Genomic DNA, 18,755 nt, shown 5'->3' on the forward strand with positions numbered 1-18,755 from the left:
GTGACACAAAACCACCCCAAACTACCAGCTAGAATCAGATCTTATTTGACTAACACAAAAGCTTGTGGAAATTGTGTACTTCAGCCATGCCAAGTGCAAGACTACAAAGCATGGCTTGAAACTTCAACCTAGAAAGGCTTCTCAGAAGGCACTGACCTAAGAGTTTTGGGTCCCTACATCCAAAAGACACAATAATCAAGCAAAAATATCAAAGCAGATTGAGAATACATATCACAGCCCACATGAAACTTTAAGTAATATTCCAGAAGTCAGAGATGTTTCCTTACTTTTCATGGTGCCCTCCTCCTCTTCCTCCTCGGTGTTGATGACCATTGTGCCCAGCTGGGACTCCAGGGTGCCATCGTGCTCTATCATGGTGTTGGCTCCATCACTCATGGTGTTCACAGCTCTGATCGTGCCGGTTTCATCTCCACTCGCCCTCACCATGGTGCCCGAATCCGTCTCATCCTCCTCCTGTTCAAACATGCCACAAACACAGATTTTACTGATGAAGTGCCATGAAGAATGTCTGTGTTTAAGGACACTGGCAAGTCACACTAATTCAGAGGTTTTTACAGACACACACAGAAGCAATGTTTGGTTTATGCACTTGGTTCTCTCCCTGTCATCTCCAAACAGGTAATGAAAACTAACGAATGCTTTTCTGCCAGCATGATAAGTAAGAGAACAGATAAATAATCAGCAGAAACTTCTCAGTGCAAGTTGTATCTCATTGAAGTGGCTGTACGAGTAGATTAGAGCACTCAATCAGTCATTAGTGTTTCTATTCATGCAGGCAGTTCTGAAACCTGAGTTCTGACCCTAACCCAGTCTCCAGCGGTACAGCTCACTGAGGAGTCACCAGCTCTAAGTTTGGAGAGTGTGTGGCACATGGAAAGAGAAGCCCCTCATCCTGGTTTTTTTCTATTTCTAACATTTAGGTAGTTTTACTCATTATAAACTTCAGGAGCACTGGAAAAAAAAATTACATTTGCAAATCTTTAAAAAGGATTCAAACAAATGATCAAAGTTCGGTAAGTTTTTAAAATGAAAATTACTTAAAGGGACTAATAACAAAAGCTGGAATTACTGCTGCCAAGGCTTAGGAAAACACAACCTCTTCAAACCAATTCTGGCAGAATTGGAATTACTGCTGCCAAGGCTTAGGAGACTGGTTCTGTAGGAAAACACAACCTCTTCAAACCAATTCTGGCAGAAGAACTTCCTTGTAGAGTTATGTTACCCAAAGGTGGCAGTTCCACCAAGTGCTGTGTGCTTCACTAAGTGTGCATTGTGACTAGGACTTCATGAAGAACAGGGTCAAGATTTCCACAATCCATTTGATTTCTTCAAAATGTGGACCAGATATCCAACTGGAGGATCAGAAGTCCCTTTCTAGGTTTACACAAGAGTTTCTAGGCATCTCACCTTAGATGAGATGCTCCTGTTTTGTTCTCAGGATGAAGTTCACATTCTTTATGTGACCATGGCTTTACTGATCTGTGTTAGTGTTAGGAGGAAAACACACAGGTGTTGCACATCAAGCTGTAACACTCCATTTCAGTGTCATGGAAAGAGAGAAGTCACCTCTCCATGTTCTGGTGTGCCCAGCATTTTACCTGTTGTGTCAAGAGTGTCTATAAAATTTACTTCCCAACCTCAAAACCAATAGCAAGAGAGGAGAAAACTACACAAGATGTTAACAGAGGAGAATTAATTTTGTGTGGTGTTGAGTGGGTGAGAGGAAGTAATAAATTTGTTAGCTACACATCATTTAACAAAGGACTGCATCAGAAGTTTTCACATCACTTGGGAAGTGTTTGGGAAGCTTTTCTGCTAGCAGACACGGAGTAGAGAAGCTTCAGGAAAACACACACACCAACAGAGAGGACTCAACTGCACCACACAGACACCACCTCTCAGCACTGTGACCCCAGATCAGTCAGGAATGAAGAAGGGATGGCAAAGACAAAACTCAGGGTAGGGACAGTACTCATAGAATTGACATCATGGCAACGTGACCAATAAAGTTACTTCCACACTGAATAAATACCCAGTCCTAGACTGCAAAACCAGATGCACAACGTGTTCAGCACAGACACCGTGGACCATGCTGCTGGAGTGTCAGCCCTGAGCAGGGCTGGCATACAATGCCTTGTGCTGCCCATTTCATTTACTCAGGCTGAAGCAGGCAGAGGCTCAAAAACCAGCTTTCAACATGCTTCCCAAATCCACATGCTGTAACCACCGAAACAAAGAGCCAAACTGAAATTCACAGCAAGCCCTGAACACTTCCCATGCCCTCACCTCAGGCTTCTGTCGGTTGCTCTTGTGTAGAAGAAAGTTTCTATAAGGGATGTTCTAAAGCACAACAGTAAAACAACACAACAGACTTATATCACAGTGCATCAGAGATTATATTATTATTCTGTACAAGGAGAGCAGTCTAAGACCTGATTCTACAATGAAAACATTCTCACTGCTGCATAAATAATATAATCCAACTGGGAAAAGGAATTAAGTCTCCTGCATACAGCACTCTGTAGCCCAGCCTCAAGCTACACTACAAGGTGAACAGTACCCCACACATGCTGCCTGTCCCACTCAAATACAGCTTGAGCAGAGACCAAGCATCAGGTTACACAGTCATAAAGCAGAAAACTCCAGAACTAAGTCAAATCCACTGGCAATTGGACAAAATATTGCAAAAACAAAACCTGAAGCCGTTAAGCCTTATGAAAGGAGTGAGAGTTTGGACTTTGCACACTGCTGCTATTAAATACTCACTGAATTTTCTTCATCCTCTTGATCGAGCTCACGCTGCTGTGCCTCTTGGCGCTTCAGCTTGATGTCCATTGCTTCATTAATCAGGTCTCTCAGAATTGATACTCCTTTGGCACTTTTAACAAATGGATGCTGAGAAATATTTTAAAAACAAATAAGCACTGCATCCAAAGCAGGACAGAACAGTAAAACACTGTTACTATGGCCTACTTCAAATCAAATTAAGGTTTAACTCGAAACATTACTAAAATAAAGATCCAGTCCTTCTGTTTGGCACAGGAGGGAGACCTTCCACCCTCCAAACAAGATCAAGCTCCAAGGGCACAACTGATCTGAGACCTTGGGCTCATTCACTACCCACAGCTCTACTTACTTCTTTCCTTAGCTTAGCTGTCAAGAACCAATTACACAGACCATTACCATGCCTGGAACATTCTGAGCAACCACTTAGACTTAGCCTGCCCTGTTTTGTGTTTTAAGAGACACTTTCTTGGCAGTGCTGGTGGGAATTTGAAAGTAAAACAACAAATCCAAACCAAACAAAACCAGCAAACCAACAACAAACTCTGAAAGCCAAAACAACAAAAACAACTCAGAGAAGACAAAGGAAGTTGAAGTCAGACTGGTTCTTAGAGAAGAACTGAGAAGTTGAAGTTGTGTGAAATTTTTATAACGAGTTACTAAAAAGTAAAATCTGCAGCGAGCAGGAACAGCAAGAAACGAAACCAACATCCCAAGAGGCACAGCCTAGGCTGGGCAAGCCTCCCCCAGAGCTTATGCTCTCCTAAGAAAAGGCAGACCTGCAGCAGCTGTGTGGCAGTGGCTCTCTGCTCCGGGCTCTTCACAAGACACTGCTTCACAAAGTCTGTAAAACTGTCCGACCACAGCTCCGGCTTCCGGAATGTTGGAGGTGGATTGGTAGGAATCATGAAAATTGCCTGAAAGCAGAAGAATATTTCAGATTTCCATAACAAAGCTTAAAACCAACAATTCAGCATAAATACACCCAAAGGCTCACTGGTACTAAAGAACAGTGGACTTTTCCAGGTGCTGCCTCTGAGGAGTTTGTGCCAATATTACACACAAAGCTGCTCACAGGGATCGAGTAGCAGGAAAACAGACTTTTCTTACTAGGTGCTCACACCTGGCTGAGCCATTATCTGCTCCAAAAGTGCCAATCTGACATTTTTCAGTCCCTAAAATTTGTGCTTGCATTAAAAAAAAAAAAAAAAAAATCCAAAAAACTATTTGGATACTCCAGATGAAAATATCCTTCATGTCCAACACAGAGCACCAGCTATGTCTTAACAGAAGAGGATCGTGATTTTTTAATTCCCATGCAGATTCTTCACAAAGACCTGTTTTTAATTTAATCAACAGTACAAAGAACTGACAGAAAACAACCTGTTCTATACATTAAAAACAAGATTGCATGCTGATATATGATTCAGCCAGCTATGATATCAAACCTTTTCCATACAGCAATACATTTAAGGCCACAGTCCTTACCCTCATGGGATGAATATCTGCATATGGTGGCTTTCCTTCAGCCATTTCTATTGCTGTGATTCCCAGGGACCAGATGTCTGCCACACAATTGTACCCAATTTCCTGAATCACTTCTGGAGCCATCCAAAACGGGGTCCCTATGACTGTGTTCCGCTTTGCCATGGTGTCCTGAGGAGAAAAGGATAAAGATCCAGACAATGGCAGCTGTATTAGCCACAAACAGTCATTAATGATTAATCATCATTAATTATCACCCTAATTATCTTGCAGGCATGCAGATTATTAGACTCAGCAAGACTAGAATACAGAAGTCTGCAAAGATCAATCAAAACGTGCTCACTGAACTTAAAAGTATACTAAAAGAAGCACCAAATGCTATTGCAAACCATTACTTAGTTGTAACAGCTTCCACAGAGGAAGATCTGCTCTAAGCTGCTGCTGGTTTAGCATCTCATGTTGATGCAAAGTGCTAAAAACCAGCTATGAACAATTTGTCCAGCTCCACAGTCCCATCACACACACAGGTTAAAAAAAGATAAACTGAAATGTACACAGCCACCCTGCTTTTACTTACTGTAAGTTGTCCTGCCACTCCAAAATCAGCAAGTTTAGCATGTCCCTCTGTATTTAGCAATATATTTCCAGCTTTGATATCCCTGTGTATTTTCCTCATAAAATGCAGGTACTCGAGTCCTTTCAGAGTCGATTGCACTATTGTAGCAATTTCCTCCTCTGTGAGCTGAAGAAAGGAAGAGTTACTGCCAACACACCAGTGGCTGAGACACAGCTCTGTTGTGCTTTGGTCTGTGTTTTACTGAGATTCACTAATTGCCACTTAATTGCCTTCACTAAAGGTTGCCATACCAATGGGGAATCAGTTAGTGACTTACAGCATTATGTAGCAGAAGAATTAGATCACAACCAGCATACATAAACACACCACCTCATTTCATATGCTATAACCTTTTCTCAACTAGTAATTCTTATCCTGCAATAAACAAAGTAAGGCAAAGTAGGGTCTTACTTGGAATCAATCTAGGTTTTCGAGAGAACCAACACACCAATTAAATTGTCCAGATAACCAAAATTCAATGTAATCAGTTTTCTTGTTTTCAGAGTAACAAAGGACCTGCATCTCAAATCATGGCCAATGGTTGTGTCAGGCACTGAACACTGAGAATTTTGCTCTAACTACACAGCTTCCTTGAGCTGCTGGACACCCACACTCCCACCCATGCACTCCAAGGAGAAAGGACACACGTACAGTTTTATTTCGTAACCGAATAATGTCAGACACAGATCCAGCACCACAGTATTCCATGACTATCCACAGGTCCGTGTTCTTAAAATAGCTGCCGTAGTATTTCACCACATGAGGACTAGGGAAGAAGAAGGATGAAACAAAGGGTCAAACACCAGGAGCCAGCATCACTGAATAAGCACAATACACTGCAGAGCCCCTAAGTATGCTTTAGAAACTCAGTGCTGAAGTGCCACTGAATTCTGCACAGGGCTCCCCAGTCCTGCCAAGCCTGCTCCCACAGCAGGGCTCACATGACCTGCCAGTAAGTCACTCCAGGGAGCTAAACTGTCCAGCAAATCCCACGGAAACAAGGGGTGATTAGCCTTCAGTCTGCTTCAGCTCCCTGAACCAGGTTACAGCAGGGGCAGTGCTGGGGCAGGACAAGGAATGGGAAACAGGCCACAGCAGCCCCTGGTAAAGGTGCTGCAAAACATTGGCAAACAAACAGAAATAATAAATAAAGCCCACAATTTGCTGGAAAATAGCTATCATGTTCATTAAGACAAATGTTCCTCCACTACCACATGAACCTACTTGTCTCTTTGATTTAGTCCAGGATATATTTTAGGATCTCAGCATAACCTAAGACTGTCTTAGTCAGCCATCTGGCTGCCCAAATAGCAAACAACCTAGTAAAATACACTGCTCAGAAAAAACATGTGTCCTCTGGAAAAGGTAAAGCAGAAACTAACAGAAAGATTGTCCCTGATTTGCTGGGAATGGAGCTAAGGAACAAAAGTGTGTTTAATCTATTCTCTGCTGATAATTTTCTAATGAAAAAGCTTTAAAACTAGCGAGTCAGTCACACTGCACAGTGTCCCTTAATGCCTGCACACATAATGTGATGCTCCAGTGATTCACTCCCTCTGCTGTTCACAACTCTGAGGTCTCACTTTAGGCCATACAATACTAATATTTAAGAGAAAGTAGTAATGCATTTCAAGTTACACAGTAAGATTTTTCAGTAACAATTTCTTTTCAAGATACACTCTGCTGCCTGCCCCTAAGTAATCTTCATTTAACTACAGTGAGAGTGGAATGCAATAGAGTAAGTGACTGGGACCACAGTTTTATACTGCTCATGTAATTTATTTTAAATAGCTTTCCACGCAGGAAGTCCTTCAACGCAGTGTTTCCTAAGGCCAGATTCATAACACCAGAAGAAATGAGTGTATTTTAAACCTTCAGCCTTGGACTTTGAGGGGGTCTTCCCTACCCACAAGCTCTTCACTGGCCAAGTCACTGCAGCATCTCTTCCTACAAAAACATGCACAAGGGAACAAGAACCATCAGCCCACAGAGCTGCCAGCAGGTCATTCAGGGGATGCTCAGACCAGCAGACAGCTTGTACTGCAGCAGAGCTGCAGAGGCAGGACAGCACCAGGAAGGACAGCCCTGCCACAGGGGCAGGTGACAGCAGGGAGGCTGCGCACACGCAAGAGCAGTCATGCATTAGCGGCTCTCATCCACGTGCCCTTTAGAAAGGAAACAAAAAACCTCCTTCTAACAGTTCTCTATGCCTTGCTGGGAAGCCACCACCACCCCTGTGGGCAGGGCAGCTGCTGTGCAGCACACAATCCAGCTCCCACTGTCCCAGAGGTGACGGTGCCCGGGCAGGAGGCAGCGGCCGCTCGCAGGGCTGCAGCCAGTGCGGGGTTACTCCACCCAGCTCAGTGCCCTCTCCTGCTGCAAGCTACACCTCTGCTGTCTTACCTCTGCACTGCCCAAATGGTCAGCTAAGGTGACTCAGTTGATACCAGGTAACTTGATTGTACAAGTCCAGCCTTTTAAAAAAGCATTTAAGGCGGCATCATGGCTCTTATTTGATTAAATGCCAGGCCACTGGTGATGCTTTTCCTTGCATGCAAACAAAGGGTTTTGCAGCACACACTTACCTGTCACATTGCTGCATTATGGATATTTCCTTGATGATTTCTTGCAGGTCAGATTCCACAGGAACTTGTTTAATTGCAACAACTTGACCCGTTTCTTTATGGATGGCTTTGAACACACTGCCATAAGAACTAGAAAACAAAACATTAAACAAATACTGAATACAGTAATGTTTTTAAAAATGCACGTTATGGTTTTGCTTTTTGTGAGTGGAACCATCAGGTAAAACATTAACTACCCTTTTATTAAAAATATTTTGTATTTTAATGTAAATAATCGGCCCACTAGCTTTTAAATACTGCAATACAAATAAGTCAGCAAACTTAGACAGTGAGGAAAGAGCACACCATCACTGACCATAGCTTTGGAATGGCCTTTCACACAAATTCACACCTAAAAATTCTCTTTTTCCAGCACAGAGCACAAGCTGAGCATCAGCAAGAATTACAGCTCTGGTCAGAGAGGTTTGCTTATTCCTGTCAGATATTATCACTCTTATTTCCACCTTCTTTACTTGCAGCAGCCAGGCACATTTACAACTCAGTCTTTTCAAACTGCTTAAGGCAGTGAACGTGTCACTCCAGGAGCGTCCCCATGCTGCTCTGCCTCACCAAAGGGCACAGCATCACAAGCTCACTTCCACCAGGCAGATCTTCCTCAAGAGGTACCAGGGATGAACCACAAAATCTCTTGAGTTCCCACAGGATCCTACCAACTCCAGGCTGAGATTTTTCACAAACTTTTAAACTCTCTACTGCTGAACCATAACCTGCTATTTGGATTAAGCTCCTGGGAATCAAATTCTTTATTCTGCTATTAACCAAACAATGTCACTATGTCAGTAGCTACCTTTCAGAAACGGGACCACGACAAAAGTGAAACAGAGTCCACTGAACACACCTCTGTTACACAGATGTGTTTTCTTAGAAAAATGTACACTGGGCCCACTGGAACACAACACATACCCTTCTCCAAGCTTCTCCAGGACATCGAATACTTCTTCAGGTTGTTTGGTTAAACTGTCTTCATCTAACTTCTTCAGCTGCCTGTATGGGTAAGAAGAGAGAAATCATTACATTTAATTTAATGGCAGTTTGGGCTGTGCTGAAACAGAAGAATAAATAGCACCACTTAAACATACAAAGGGTTTGGCATGAAATAAATTGATTATGAAATAAGTTTATTTCACTGATGAGGAGATTGAATATTATTAGCATCCAATAGCAAAAAAGGACTGGGAATTACAAAGAGAATGTGAGCAGGCACACAAATCTACAGCTCCTCTTGGCAGAAATCAGTTTCAGGATCTATATGCTGGTGGTCACACCTCAGTGTGGCACAGTCTTGAAGCCACTGAACATATCTGCTGAATTTCAATATATGGAATGGAAGGATACCTACCAAAAAAAGGGAACATCATCTTTCCTGATGCCTAGAGTATGCATGGAATACATTTTTGGGAGGCAGGAGGCAATACTGCTCTCACCTGTGCATTTTCAACATCGAAACTTCAGATCTTAACTTAATGGGCCTGGACTATACTAGGAAAATTCTATCAGGAAAAAGGAAACTGTATCTGACTCTCAGGATCTTAATGCCATCCTTCTTAAAGTATTGCTAGTAAGAGTCAGCTGAAATAATTTCTAGGAATAAAAACCTGCCATGTGCTGTGATTCTTCATGTGGCCCCCTTTCCCCCAGTACAGCTTTTAGGGAGATCCCATACACAAAGCAACAAGAAGCTCAATCATATTTGTTTGAGTCTGCACTGGAGAGCTGTTCACCAAACCTCCTGAAACAGCTAAGGACTACATAACAAAAAGGTCTGAAAACAGTATTTTATTGTCAGTGGTCAGAGTATACAACAGCCCACAAACAAGTGCTCTTTCATTTTCACGTGAACTAAAAAAAATCTGAAACAACAATAAACAAAAACAAAAACCAGCCAACAAAACCCCCTCCAAACTCCCTAAACCAGCTCATTCAAGTTTTTTAAACGCAGAAACTTAAAAGAGTCTCAAGAGTTTTTAGCACTGACTGGTGTTTAAAGTAAAACATGCATGGTTGCCTGCAACTGTGAATTACTCCTGAAAGCTCTTACAGCTGTTGCTAAAGATCAGGACTCCAGTTAGAGGAATACTAATTTTTATACTAAATATCTAACTTTTTTACCCAATTTCTTCAGAAATAGAAAGAAAAAGCATTCATTGATCCCTGGCTATTATGTTTATGTACAAAAGCCACACGGGTGGAGCAGCTCACACATGGAGCACATACAATGGCTTCCTGAAGCAGAGGAAACATTATATAGAAGCAGACTCAGGAAGTGGTGAAATACTGAAAGTAGCTGCTAGCTTCCCTGCTCAGATAAGCATTAAACCGAATTTACTCGTCCCTGTGAAAATGGAGAGGGAAGAAGGTGTGGGAAAAGGGGAAAAGCAAGTAATACATGCACCAGAAAACACATAAGCCACCATTTCCAAGGAGCCCAAAATGTGGTAACGCAAGAGGCAGATCCTTCTTGTTTAAGTTGAGGCCTAAATTCTACGAGCATAAAAGGGGGGGAAAAAATAGACTTCTCATATACCCAAACACAATAATCAGACAACTACAGTGCTTGCAGCAAACAGCATAATTTCCACTACAGACCAGGAGCCCAATTACTTTGCGTTGTCCTGCTCCATCGAGTGCACTCACTGCTGTGTTCTCCTGGATGTTTACACCACACAGATGTAACAGCAACACAAACCCAACCTCACCTCTGTTGTTATTCAGATCTAATCTTAATCACCTGCCCCGTCAACACCGCCATAAGCAATTATAGAATGAAACCAAGCTTGTTTTGTTTTTTAACAGAATATACATCACTGTTTAACCAAACGGGCCAATGCCGCTGGGGACCAGAGCCAGCAGCTTCCTTTGTTCGCTGCCGAAGCGTTCCGGGCCCCAGCTGGGAACCGCTGATAGGATTGTGACAGCGACACTTCACTGGAGCTCCAGCCCTGCCCGCAGCCCGAGATACGGGACTCACGGCGTCGTGCGGGGGTCGCCCCGAAACCCCCGAGGCTCCGGGCTCGGTGTGCCCGGTCTGCTCGGTGTGCCCAATGTGCTCGGCGTGCCCTGTGTGCACAGTGTGCTCGGTGTTCCCTGTGTGCACAGTGTGCTCGGTGTGCCCGGTCTGCTCGGCGTGCCCTGTGTGCACAGTGTGCTCGGTGTGCCCGGTCTGCTCGGCGTGCCCTGTGTGCACAGTGTGCTCGGTGTGCCCGGTCTGCTCGGCGTGCCCTGTGTGCACAGTGTGCTCGGTGTGCCCGGTCTGCTCGGTCTGCCCTGTGTGCCCAGTGTGCCCGGTCTGCTCGGCGTGCCCGGTCTGCTCGGCGTGCCCTGTGTGCCCAATGTGCTCGGTGTGCCCGGGCACGGCGGCAGTGCCACGGCTGGCCACCGCTCCCGGACACGGCACCGGGGACACAGACCCGCACAAAACTCACCCAAGAGAGAACAAGTGACCGGGGCTGTGTCACCCCTCCGGCACGGGCCGGCACACCTCGGCACACAGCCGCGGTACCGGCGGGAGCTCCCGCAGCAGCGCCTTCTCCCCGCGTTCCGGTTTAAGCTGTTTTCCCGCACCTGAGCGCGGTGCTGTCCCAGCAGGGACCTGCAGGCGCTGCCCGGTGCCACGGACTGCTGCCCGCGGCCCCGCGGCTCCGGGCAGCGGCAGCGCCCCGGAGAACCGAGGCGGCCGGAGCTCGGCGCGCCCGCAGCCCCGCTCCCGGCCCCGCACCGCCAACAACACGGGCCGGAACATCCCCGCTCCCGGCAGGACACACCCCGCGCTTACCGGCGCGGGTTCCGCAGCTGCACCGTCTCCATGGCGGTCTGTCGGCGAGCCGCTCTGTCCCTCACTGCTCCATGGCACCGCTCCGCCGCCGCTTCCGCCCGCCGCCGGATGCCAGCGGGGAGCGCCCGCCCCGGCTCCGGCGGGAGGGGCGCGGCTTCCCGGGCGCGGCGGCAGCGGCGCGATGGCCGCGTCCCCCGGTGCGCTGCGCCGGGCCGGCAACGAGGAGTTCCGCCGCGGGCAGTACGGCCCGGCCGCCGAGCTCTACTCCCGGGCGCTGGCGCAGCTGGAAGCCGCAGGTAGGGCATGACCGGGGCGGGCGAGCGGGCGGGGGCACCCTCTGAATCGCGGCTGAATCGCGGCTGTCCCGCGTGTGCCCCGCGCAGGGGATGCCAGCGCCGAGGAGCGCAGCGTGCTGCTGGCCAACCGCGCCGCCTGCCACCTCAAGGATGGAGCCTGCAGCCTCTGCGTGGCCGACTGCACCAGGTGAGCGGCGGCGGGGCCGGGGGCACCCGGCGGGGCCGGAGGGAGCGCTCAGCCGCTCTGCCCGGCTCGGCCGGGGCGGGCGGAGCGCGGCCGCAGCCCCGGGCGCGCTGGCTCACGGCGCCCCGGCGCTCTCCGCTCCGCCGCAGCGCCCTCGAGCTGGTCCCGTTCGGGATCAAGCCCCTCCTGCGGCGGGCAGCGGCGTACGAGGCTCTGGAGAGGTACTCGCTGGCCTATGTGGACTACAAGACGGCGCTGCAGGTGGACTGCTCCGTGCAGGCGGCACACGATGGAGTCAACAGGTGAGGAGCGCTGCCCGCGGCACGGAGCGCAGACAGGCTCGGGAATGCGGCGCCGGGTGCTGCTGCTCCATCCCTGCTCATTCCTGCTGCCCTGGCAGCACCAGGCTGGGTCCCAGGCACACGAGTGGAGCAAGGCCTGGCCGTGCTCCCTCTGCCTGCCTGTGCCTAGAGCTCCTTTCGGGGTGCTGGCCGAGGTCTGGGAATGATTGCTGGGGGACTGGTTTTTGCTTTTGCCTGGTTTAAAGGAGATAGTGAACTAAAGTTCAGCACCCTCTCCTTTAAGCCTCTCTGTGTTTATTGTGTTTACAGGCTGCTGTAGTCCTGTTCTCTTTCTGGTGCCCTCTGCTTGTCAGACCGAGGAGTGAGATGCATGTCTCTTGCTCACCTGAGTAATCACAGCCCCAACCCATGTCCTGTTGTATTTTTAGCCCTGCTGGTGTGAAGATCATCTTTTTGCAAATGTCATGTCTGTAGAATAAACCTAGCTGAGATGCATGTAAAGAAATTAGCAAGGAGAGCGATGCTGTACTTAACATACAAGCCAGGTTGAAAGTGACCTGGCTGGCTACTGTGTGGCCCATCCAGCCAGCCAGGGTGACTGGGAGCTGTCTCTTCCAGGATGACTAAAGCCCTGCTGGAGAAGGATGGCGTGAACTGGCGTCAGAAGCTCCCACCAATCCCCACAGTGCCTGTTTCTGCCCAGATGAGGTGGAGCCTTTCTTCTGCCCAGGCCCCTGGGGCAAACACTCCTCCTGCAACTGCACCACAGGGAGAAGGAGGTGGGAACGTGCCCTTGGGCTGGGCAGAGAGCCCTCTAGCTCCCAAGGCTGATGAACAAGACAGCTGCCACACCTGCTTGGTGTGTCTGAGCCAGGGCTGAGGCCTGGAGAAACCCAGGCCTGGCTCTGCCACAGCCTTTTTGGTTGATTCTGGTTTCTTTGATGTCTCTGTGTCTTGCCTCTGGTATGGGGATATTTGTTTTCTGTGAGGCTGTGATATTCTTGCTGGTTTTATAGAGTTCTGTATCCTTTCACACCATTTCCAGACAAGACTGCTGCTGGCATGGAGAGAGCTAGAATGCTTAAGGAAGAAGGAAATGAATTAGTAAAGAAAGGAAACCATAAAAAAGCAGTTGAGAAGTACAGTGAGAGTTTAAAGCTCAACAAGGAATGTGCAACTTACACCAACAGGTACTGTTCAGCTCTTTGCCCAGCTATTTCTTGGCCCTGTATAAAAACCACCATGGTATTTCCTAGCAGAACTGTTTAATGTTTGCTCCCAAACTAATGAATAAAACAAAACCACCCCCTCAGGTTCACCCCAAGTGCAGCCTCCCTGTAGTATAACATTCTTTGATCAGGTACTACAGAACCCCTTGGAGACACATCCCTCTGGGCTGCCAGGGGATTTCTCCCCTGCCTGCTTTGTCTGACAGGACTGGGGTATGTTGAGTGGTCTCTGCTCTCCTACAAGCCTCAGACTGCTGTTCTTAAACACTCAGATTACTTGTAAGGCAGATGCAGCAAGCAGAGCAGGTGCTGCACTGGCAGGGGCAGGAGCCTGCATCCTCCAAGTGCAAGTGCACTTTGGCTTTAGGGCAGGTTGCTCTAAACATCTTCCTTTTTGTTTCTTTGAAACACCATTTCCTTTTTTTCCTCCCTGCAAATGAAACAAACTTGGGCTCAAGAATAAGATGACAGAGCACACGAGGATGGTTTTGGAGCCCAGCTTTGTGTTGCACTGACAGCTGCTCTGTGTGTTGTGGCAGTGGATGCTGCTTTCAGCCAAAGGTCTCTGAGAGATGTGTGTGTTGCAGAGCTCTCTGTTACCTGACCCTGAAGCAATACAAGGAAGCAGCACAGGACTGCACTGAAGCTCTGAAGTTGGATCCTAAGAATGTCAAGGCACTCTACAGGCGTGCTCAAGCACTTAAAGAACTGAAGGTAAGTCAGGAGTTTCTGAAGGGCTTCAGGCTAGGACTAGATGGCTGTTGATGAATGATCAGAGCCAGAGATACCCTTCAGGGCTTGTTTCTGTGCTAGACAACCTCTGCCATCAGACCTTTAAGGACTAAGAGTCAGACATCACACTTTGCTGTTAGAATCTCACGAGTTTGTCAGCATTAGGTCCTATTTCTAGAGATGCTGAAGGCAACTGTTTTTCACAGAATCACAGACTGTGCTGAGTTAGAAAGGGCCCACTGGGACCCTCAAGTCCAGCTCCTCACCCTGCACAGCACCACCCCCAGCAATGACACCCTGGGCCCCAGAGTGTTGTGCAAACACTTCTTGGGCTCTGCCAGGCTTGGTGCTGTGACCACGTCCCTGGGGAGCCTGTTCCACTGCCCACCCACCCTTGGGGTGAAGAACCTTTTCCTAATGCCCAAACCTCCCCTGACACAACTTCAGGCCATTCCCACAGATCCTGTCCCTGGTCACCAGAGAGAGCAGTGCTGGGTTGAGCTGTATCTCTGTCTCCTGAGGAATGCTGGAGTCAGTACTGGAGTACATACTGCATTGGTGTTGGACTCAGAACACACCTGAGTGATGAAATTATCTTGTCAGCCCTAGTTTGAACATGTTTTAGAATAGCTACATCAATGCCAGTGCCAGGGAGTCACAGGCTTAACTGTGCTGTGTCAGCCTCTGTTGCTGGGTAGTAGTTCTGCCTTAGACTGCCCTTTTAATGCACTACCCCTTAAAAAATATTATTTTTCTAGGATTACAAATCAAGCATTGCTGACATCAAGAGCTTGTTGAAAACTGAACCAAAGAACACAGCTGCACTGAGATTACTGCAGGAACTGAACAGAGCCTAGGGTAACCAAGCAACAAGGAAAGCTTTCTTTTCCACTGCAGAGAAAAGCTTTCTCCCTTCTGCTGTTGATACAGGGACCACTCAATGCAGGATTGGTGTTAAAATCCATCTTCCAGTGCTGCTGAGGTCTAAGAGGTTCTGTACCAGCACAATGGTTGTTAAGACATGATCTGTATCAAACTCTATTAAGCTGGCTCTATGATCATGCATAGTTTTAGTGTGCCTCTCCAAGAGGCATTTAGGTTAATTTTCCTGGTTGAAGTCAATTTGCCTCTAACTATTGGCCTCAGGGACTCTTTACATGTTGGCTAAGATGCACAGAAGTGGCTGTTCCTGTCTGAAGAGCTACAGGCAGAGGGTTTTAGTCCTTATTCAGGTGACAGTTTTGCTGCATTTGTGCTGCTATTACTGAAAGAAAGTCGCTGCAAGATCTGCTGTATTTGCCAGAGCACCACATACCCTTCTTGTGGCAGGGGCACAGTTACTTGCACAGGGCCAAGCTTGTTCCCTCTCGCCCTTGATGCCTGCTGGCCCTCAGCTGAGTTCTGCTGCTTAGTGTGGCTGGGCAGATGTTTACAGTAGCAGCTTTCTTTAATTATTCTGCACATTTAAGAAAAAAAGCAGCAAGTTAAGCCTGCGTTGTTACACTGTGCACTGTTCTTTCAGGTTCTGGGTGCTTGGGAATTTTGCAATGTTTTTTTGTCTTGTGTTTTTTTCAAAAAAAAAAAAAAACAACACTTTAGCTCCTCTGTGCCTTTTGGAGCAGTTGCTATGGGGCGTTACAGGGAGGAAAATACACAGTAACACCTCAGCTAAGGTCTGGCTTACTACTTCAATGCATGTTTAGATTTCTCCTGAGCTGGTATTGATGGCACTGATTTTAAATGGTAGATAAAGAGATACTTGGAGTTACTTTGTGAACTGTTAAAACCTGTTCTCATTAAAGCCATGTTTATTTTCACTCTAGGACTTGTTTTTTGTGATGGATGGAATAGGAGAAGGGAAGCACTTGTTGAACCATTTCATACTGTGGCCTCTGTTTGTCAGAGGACTTCAGGCACTGTACAGGGCCTTGCTCTTTCAGACAGTGACCTCAGCTCATAGTGGCCATTGAAGTTAGAGTTCAGAGAACCAGAAAGCCTCCAGGGACACTGGGGCTGGGAAAGGCATGCCAAGGACAGCACAGCACTGCATCATGGTTTCCAACCATTGCTCAGCCTTGCCCTCTGCCTCAGCTAGTAAGATGCTGGGCAATGCTAGACCAAATCCAACTCATAATACAGAATAATAAGATAAGAGGAAGCTAGCCCTTGGTCAGGGTTCAAAAGTATTTGTTTCCCACCTTGCCTCTCTCAGCAGTGTTTCAGGCAGGTACCCCACTGAATTGTATTTTGAGAGCAATTGAATAGAGAGCAATTCCTCTAATGCCACTGAAGACAAAGACCTCTTACTTTAGCCTGACATTAAACAGCTTTTTGTCGGTCCCAGGGCTGTACTCCATCAGCTGTAATGTGCCAGGGCTTGGAACAAGTCCTCCCTGAGGGGCACAAACTGCTCAATCTCCTCCCTTCCTGCTTCTAAGCATGGCAGCTCCATTGATCCCAGAGCCAGCCCTTGCCCAAGCTCTTAGGGCAGGTGTGATGGATTCCAGGGTGGGGAAGCACACAGCAGTACACAGATCAGCAGAGAAGCACTAGGAGTAGGAGTCCAGGGGTCCAGAAGAAGGACTAGTTTCACTCAATTAAGAGCTATCTTTGGCAGCTGTTTCCTGAGTGGCAGACACCCGCACTGATCAACAGCAGCTCATTACAGCACCCCTAGGCAGCAGCAGGCACCATCTCCTTCCCCTCAAGAAAGATTTTTTATGCCTGATACCAAAGATTTCCCCAGCAACAGCACCAGGTGGACAAAGGTCACAGCAAAAAGACATTACTGCAAGCTCAGGGTCACTTCTGCTGCTGCCTCCCCTTCTGCTCCTGCTGAGGTGCTGCTGTCTGTGCTGGACACTTCCCAGGTGGGCAAAGGCAGTGCTGGCCACAGGGCAACAGAGGGTTTGTGACAGGGACACACCTTCATCTGCCCCACTCAGAAACAGCAGCTGTTCCAGACTCGTTTGCATTGCTGCCTCAGCTCCCTGCAGCCTCAGACTTCACCAAGGGCTGCAGCCAGGGAGCTCCTCTGAACCATTGCTAATATCATCAGGGATCCTAGGGCCAGCTTCACCTTTTCTGATCATCATTTTAAAACCTCTTGTCCTTGCTCACACCCTTTCAGAGGCTGTTCTGATATCCCTGTGTTCCTGGGCCCCACCTGGCATTCCCTCTGGTTTTAAAGAGGGCTCACCCAGCACAGCCATCTGGCACTGCAGGTGGTGTCACAAGCACACCTGAGCTGCCCTGTTACACCTGAAAAAAGGCTGCAGGCAAGCTAAACAACAGCAGGATGAAGTTGACCTGTACAGCTCCATTCCAGCTCTCCTTATGTGCATTACACTCCTGAAAACACATGTTTTTCCTCTAGAGACCAAGCAGGAAAGTTTCCAGCCTGTGACACTTTGAGAGAAATAACAAATCAGGGTCCTGTATATAAGTGAATTAAAGTCCTTTATAAGCATCTCACTGAGAGGATGATATCTAAACAGTGAACAGTTCAGGCTGAGGCATCCACTAAGAGGAAAATAAATATTTAAGGACATCAGAGGAAGAACTGGTGAAATGAAGGTGAGAAAAAGGAATGATGAAAAAGTGAAGAATCCCAGTGGAGCAGAGCAAACACCATGCAGGAGCAAATGTGTAAGTGGTTCTATTAAAATGCTGGAAGGAAAACAAGAGGTAGGAGGGGTGACTCAGCAGGGAGCTGAAGCGAGAGTATGATACAGCACAGAAGGAAGATTGAGACAGCAAAACCAGCAGAAGCTGCACAGAAAGAAGGTGGGTGGTGCTGGTGGAGGTGTGCTCCTGCCAGCTCCAGGAAGGTCAAGTGAGGTCAGTGCACCACCAGCCCCGAGCACTGAGGAGTCTCTAGGGACTGAAATTCCTTTCCTAACTAGGAAGAGCAGAGGATTAAGGCCGGGGTGATGACAGCAACACAGGGAGCACAACACAGCAGTAACAGGTCCCAGCTCCCCCTGCAAGCAGGAAGTGTCCTTGCAGGAAAATGCAGTCGTGAATGCTTGCAGGCTCTTCAGTGACTCCTGGGAACCTCTGGTCAGAGACCCACATTGGAAACACAGCTTCTGATTTCCAGCTGCTCCACAATACCTCAACAAGTTGATCTTGTGCACCACAGACACATAGACAGACCCTGTGGTGAGCAGCAGGAGACACTCGAGGCCATTACTGCAGGTCTACAAGGTTCATTACTGGAGGACAACAGCAGCAATCCATCCTGTTTTGCTTAAATCTGTCCTCCTAGGCAATCAGAAAGGATTAGAGGAGCCTGTTGGTTGGCAATTTGTTAATGTAATGCTCTATGTCCCTTCTGTCAGCTCTCCAGACTGACACCCCACCAGCACCACAAACTTCAATCACTAATTACTGCAGCCTGAGTCCATCCTTCCACCTGTGAGAAGCAAAGTCCTGCCTGTCTTCCTGCCAAGGGAACTAACCCATTTGTGGGGGTGGAACAGTTCTTTATTAGTGTCACCTACATGAACAAATAAAACTACAGAACCCAATAAATTCAGTAAAATGATGATTCATCAGCACTCATCATTTTCCGGGCAACTGCCCCAGGCTGGGTTCCACACAACAGGTGCTTTCAGTGGTGAGAAGAGATTTAATGTGAGGATTTTTACAGGTGCAGGAGGAAGCAATTCTACAGGGGTTACAATA

The 18,755-nt window shown here is 47.5% G+C and overlaps 2 protein-coding genes across 3 annotated transcripts in view; one reads left to right on the top strand and one right to left on the bottom strand.

The window, feature by feature from the left end:
* STK4 (serine/threonine kinase 4) overlaps positions 1-11,415 on the bottom strand; it is a 47,564-nt gene extending 36,149 nt beyond the window's left edge. The window contains exons 1-10 of one of the 2 annotated variants that reach the window (XM_041419264.1): positions 11,324-11,415; positions 8,455-8,535; positions 7,492-7,620; positions 5,558-5,672; positions 4,868-5,032; positions 4,294-4,461; positions 3,585-3,722; positions 2,788-2,916; positions 2,308-2,361; positions 288-474 (exon numbers count right to left, since the gene is read on the bottom strand). In XM_041419264.1, the coding sequence (XP_041275198.1) occupies positions 288-474; positions 2,308-2,361; positions 2,788-2,916; positions 3,585-3,722; positions 4,294-4,461; positions 4,868-5,032; positions 5,558-5,672; positions 7,492-7,620; positions 8,455-8,535; positions 11,324-11,355 (1,198 nt within the window). In that variant the 5' untranslated portion in view covers positions 11,356-11,415. The remainder of the gene's footprint in view (positions 1-287; positions 475-2,307; positions 2,362-2,787; positions 2,917-3,584; positions 3,723-4,293; positions 4,462-4,867; positions 5,033-5,557; positions 5,673-7,491; positions 7,621-8,454; positions 8,536-11,323) is intronic. The other variant, XM_041419265.1, reaches the window with a different exon arrangement.
* Positions 11,416-11,467: 52 nt separating this feature from the next.
* Positions 11,468-15,883, top strand: TOMM34 (translocase of outer mitochondrial membrane 34). Its single transcript, XM_041419266.1, has 7 exons — positions 11,468-11,619; positions 11,707-11,806; positions 11,953-12,105; positions 12,724-12,884; positions 13,151-13,295; positions 13,922-14,048; positions 14,825-15,883. The coding sequence occupies exons 1-7, from the start codon at positions 11,505-11,507 to the stop codon at positions 14,921-14,923; spliced, it is 900 nt and encodes a 299-aa protein (XP_041275200.1). The 5' UTR covers positions 11,468-11,504; the 3' UTR covers positions 14,924-15,883.
* The last annotated feature ends 2,872 nt before the right edge of the window (positions 15,884-18,755 follow it).

This window comes from Onychostruthus taczanowskii, unplaced genomic scaffold (genome assembly GCF_017590055.1).
Source record: "Onychostruthus taczanowskii isolate IOZ18803 unplaced genomic scaffold, ASM1759005v1 scaffold60, whole genome shotgun sequence".
NCBI lineage: Eukaryota > Metazoa > Chordata > Aves > Passeriformes > Passeridae > Onychostruthus > Onychostruthus taczanowskii.

Excerpts from the sequence above, each read along its gene's own strand:
- TOMM34 (XM_041419266.1), top strand. The coding sequence starts at position 11,505 with ATGGCCGCGTCCCCCGGTGCGCTGCGCCGGGCCGGCAACGAGGAGTTC. Across the intron at positions 11,807-11,952 it reads TGCGTGGCCGACTGCACCAG|CGCCCTCGAGCTGGTCCCGT; the intron begins GTGAGCGGCGGC and ends GCTCCGCCGCAG. Across the intron at positions 14,049-14,824 it reads AAGCACTTAAAGAACTGAAG|GATTACAAATCAAGCATTGC; the intron begins GTAAGTCAGGAG and ends TTATTTTTCTAG.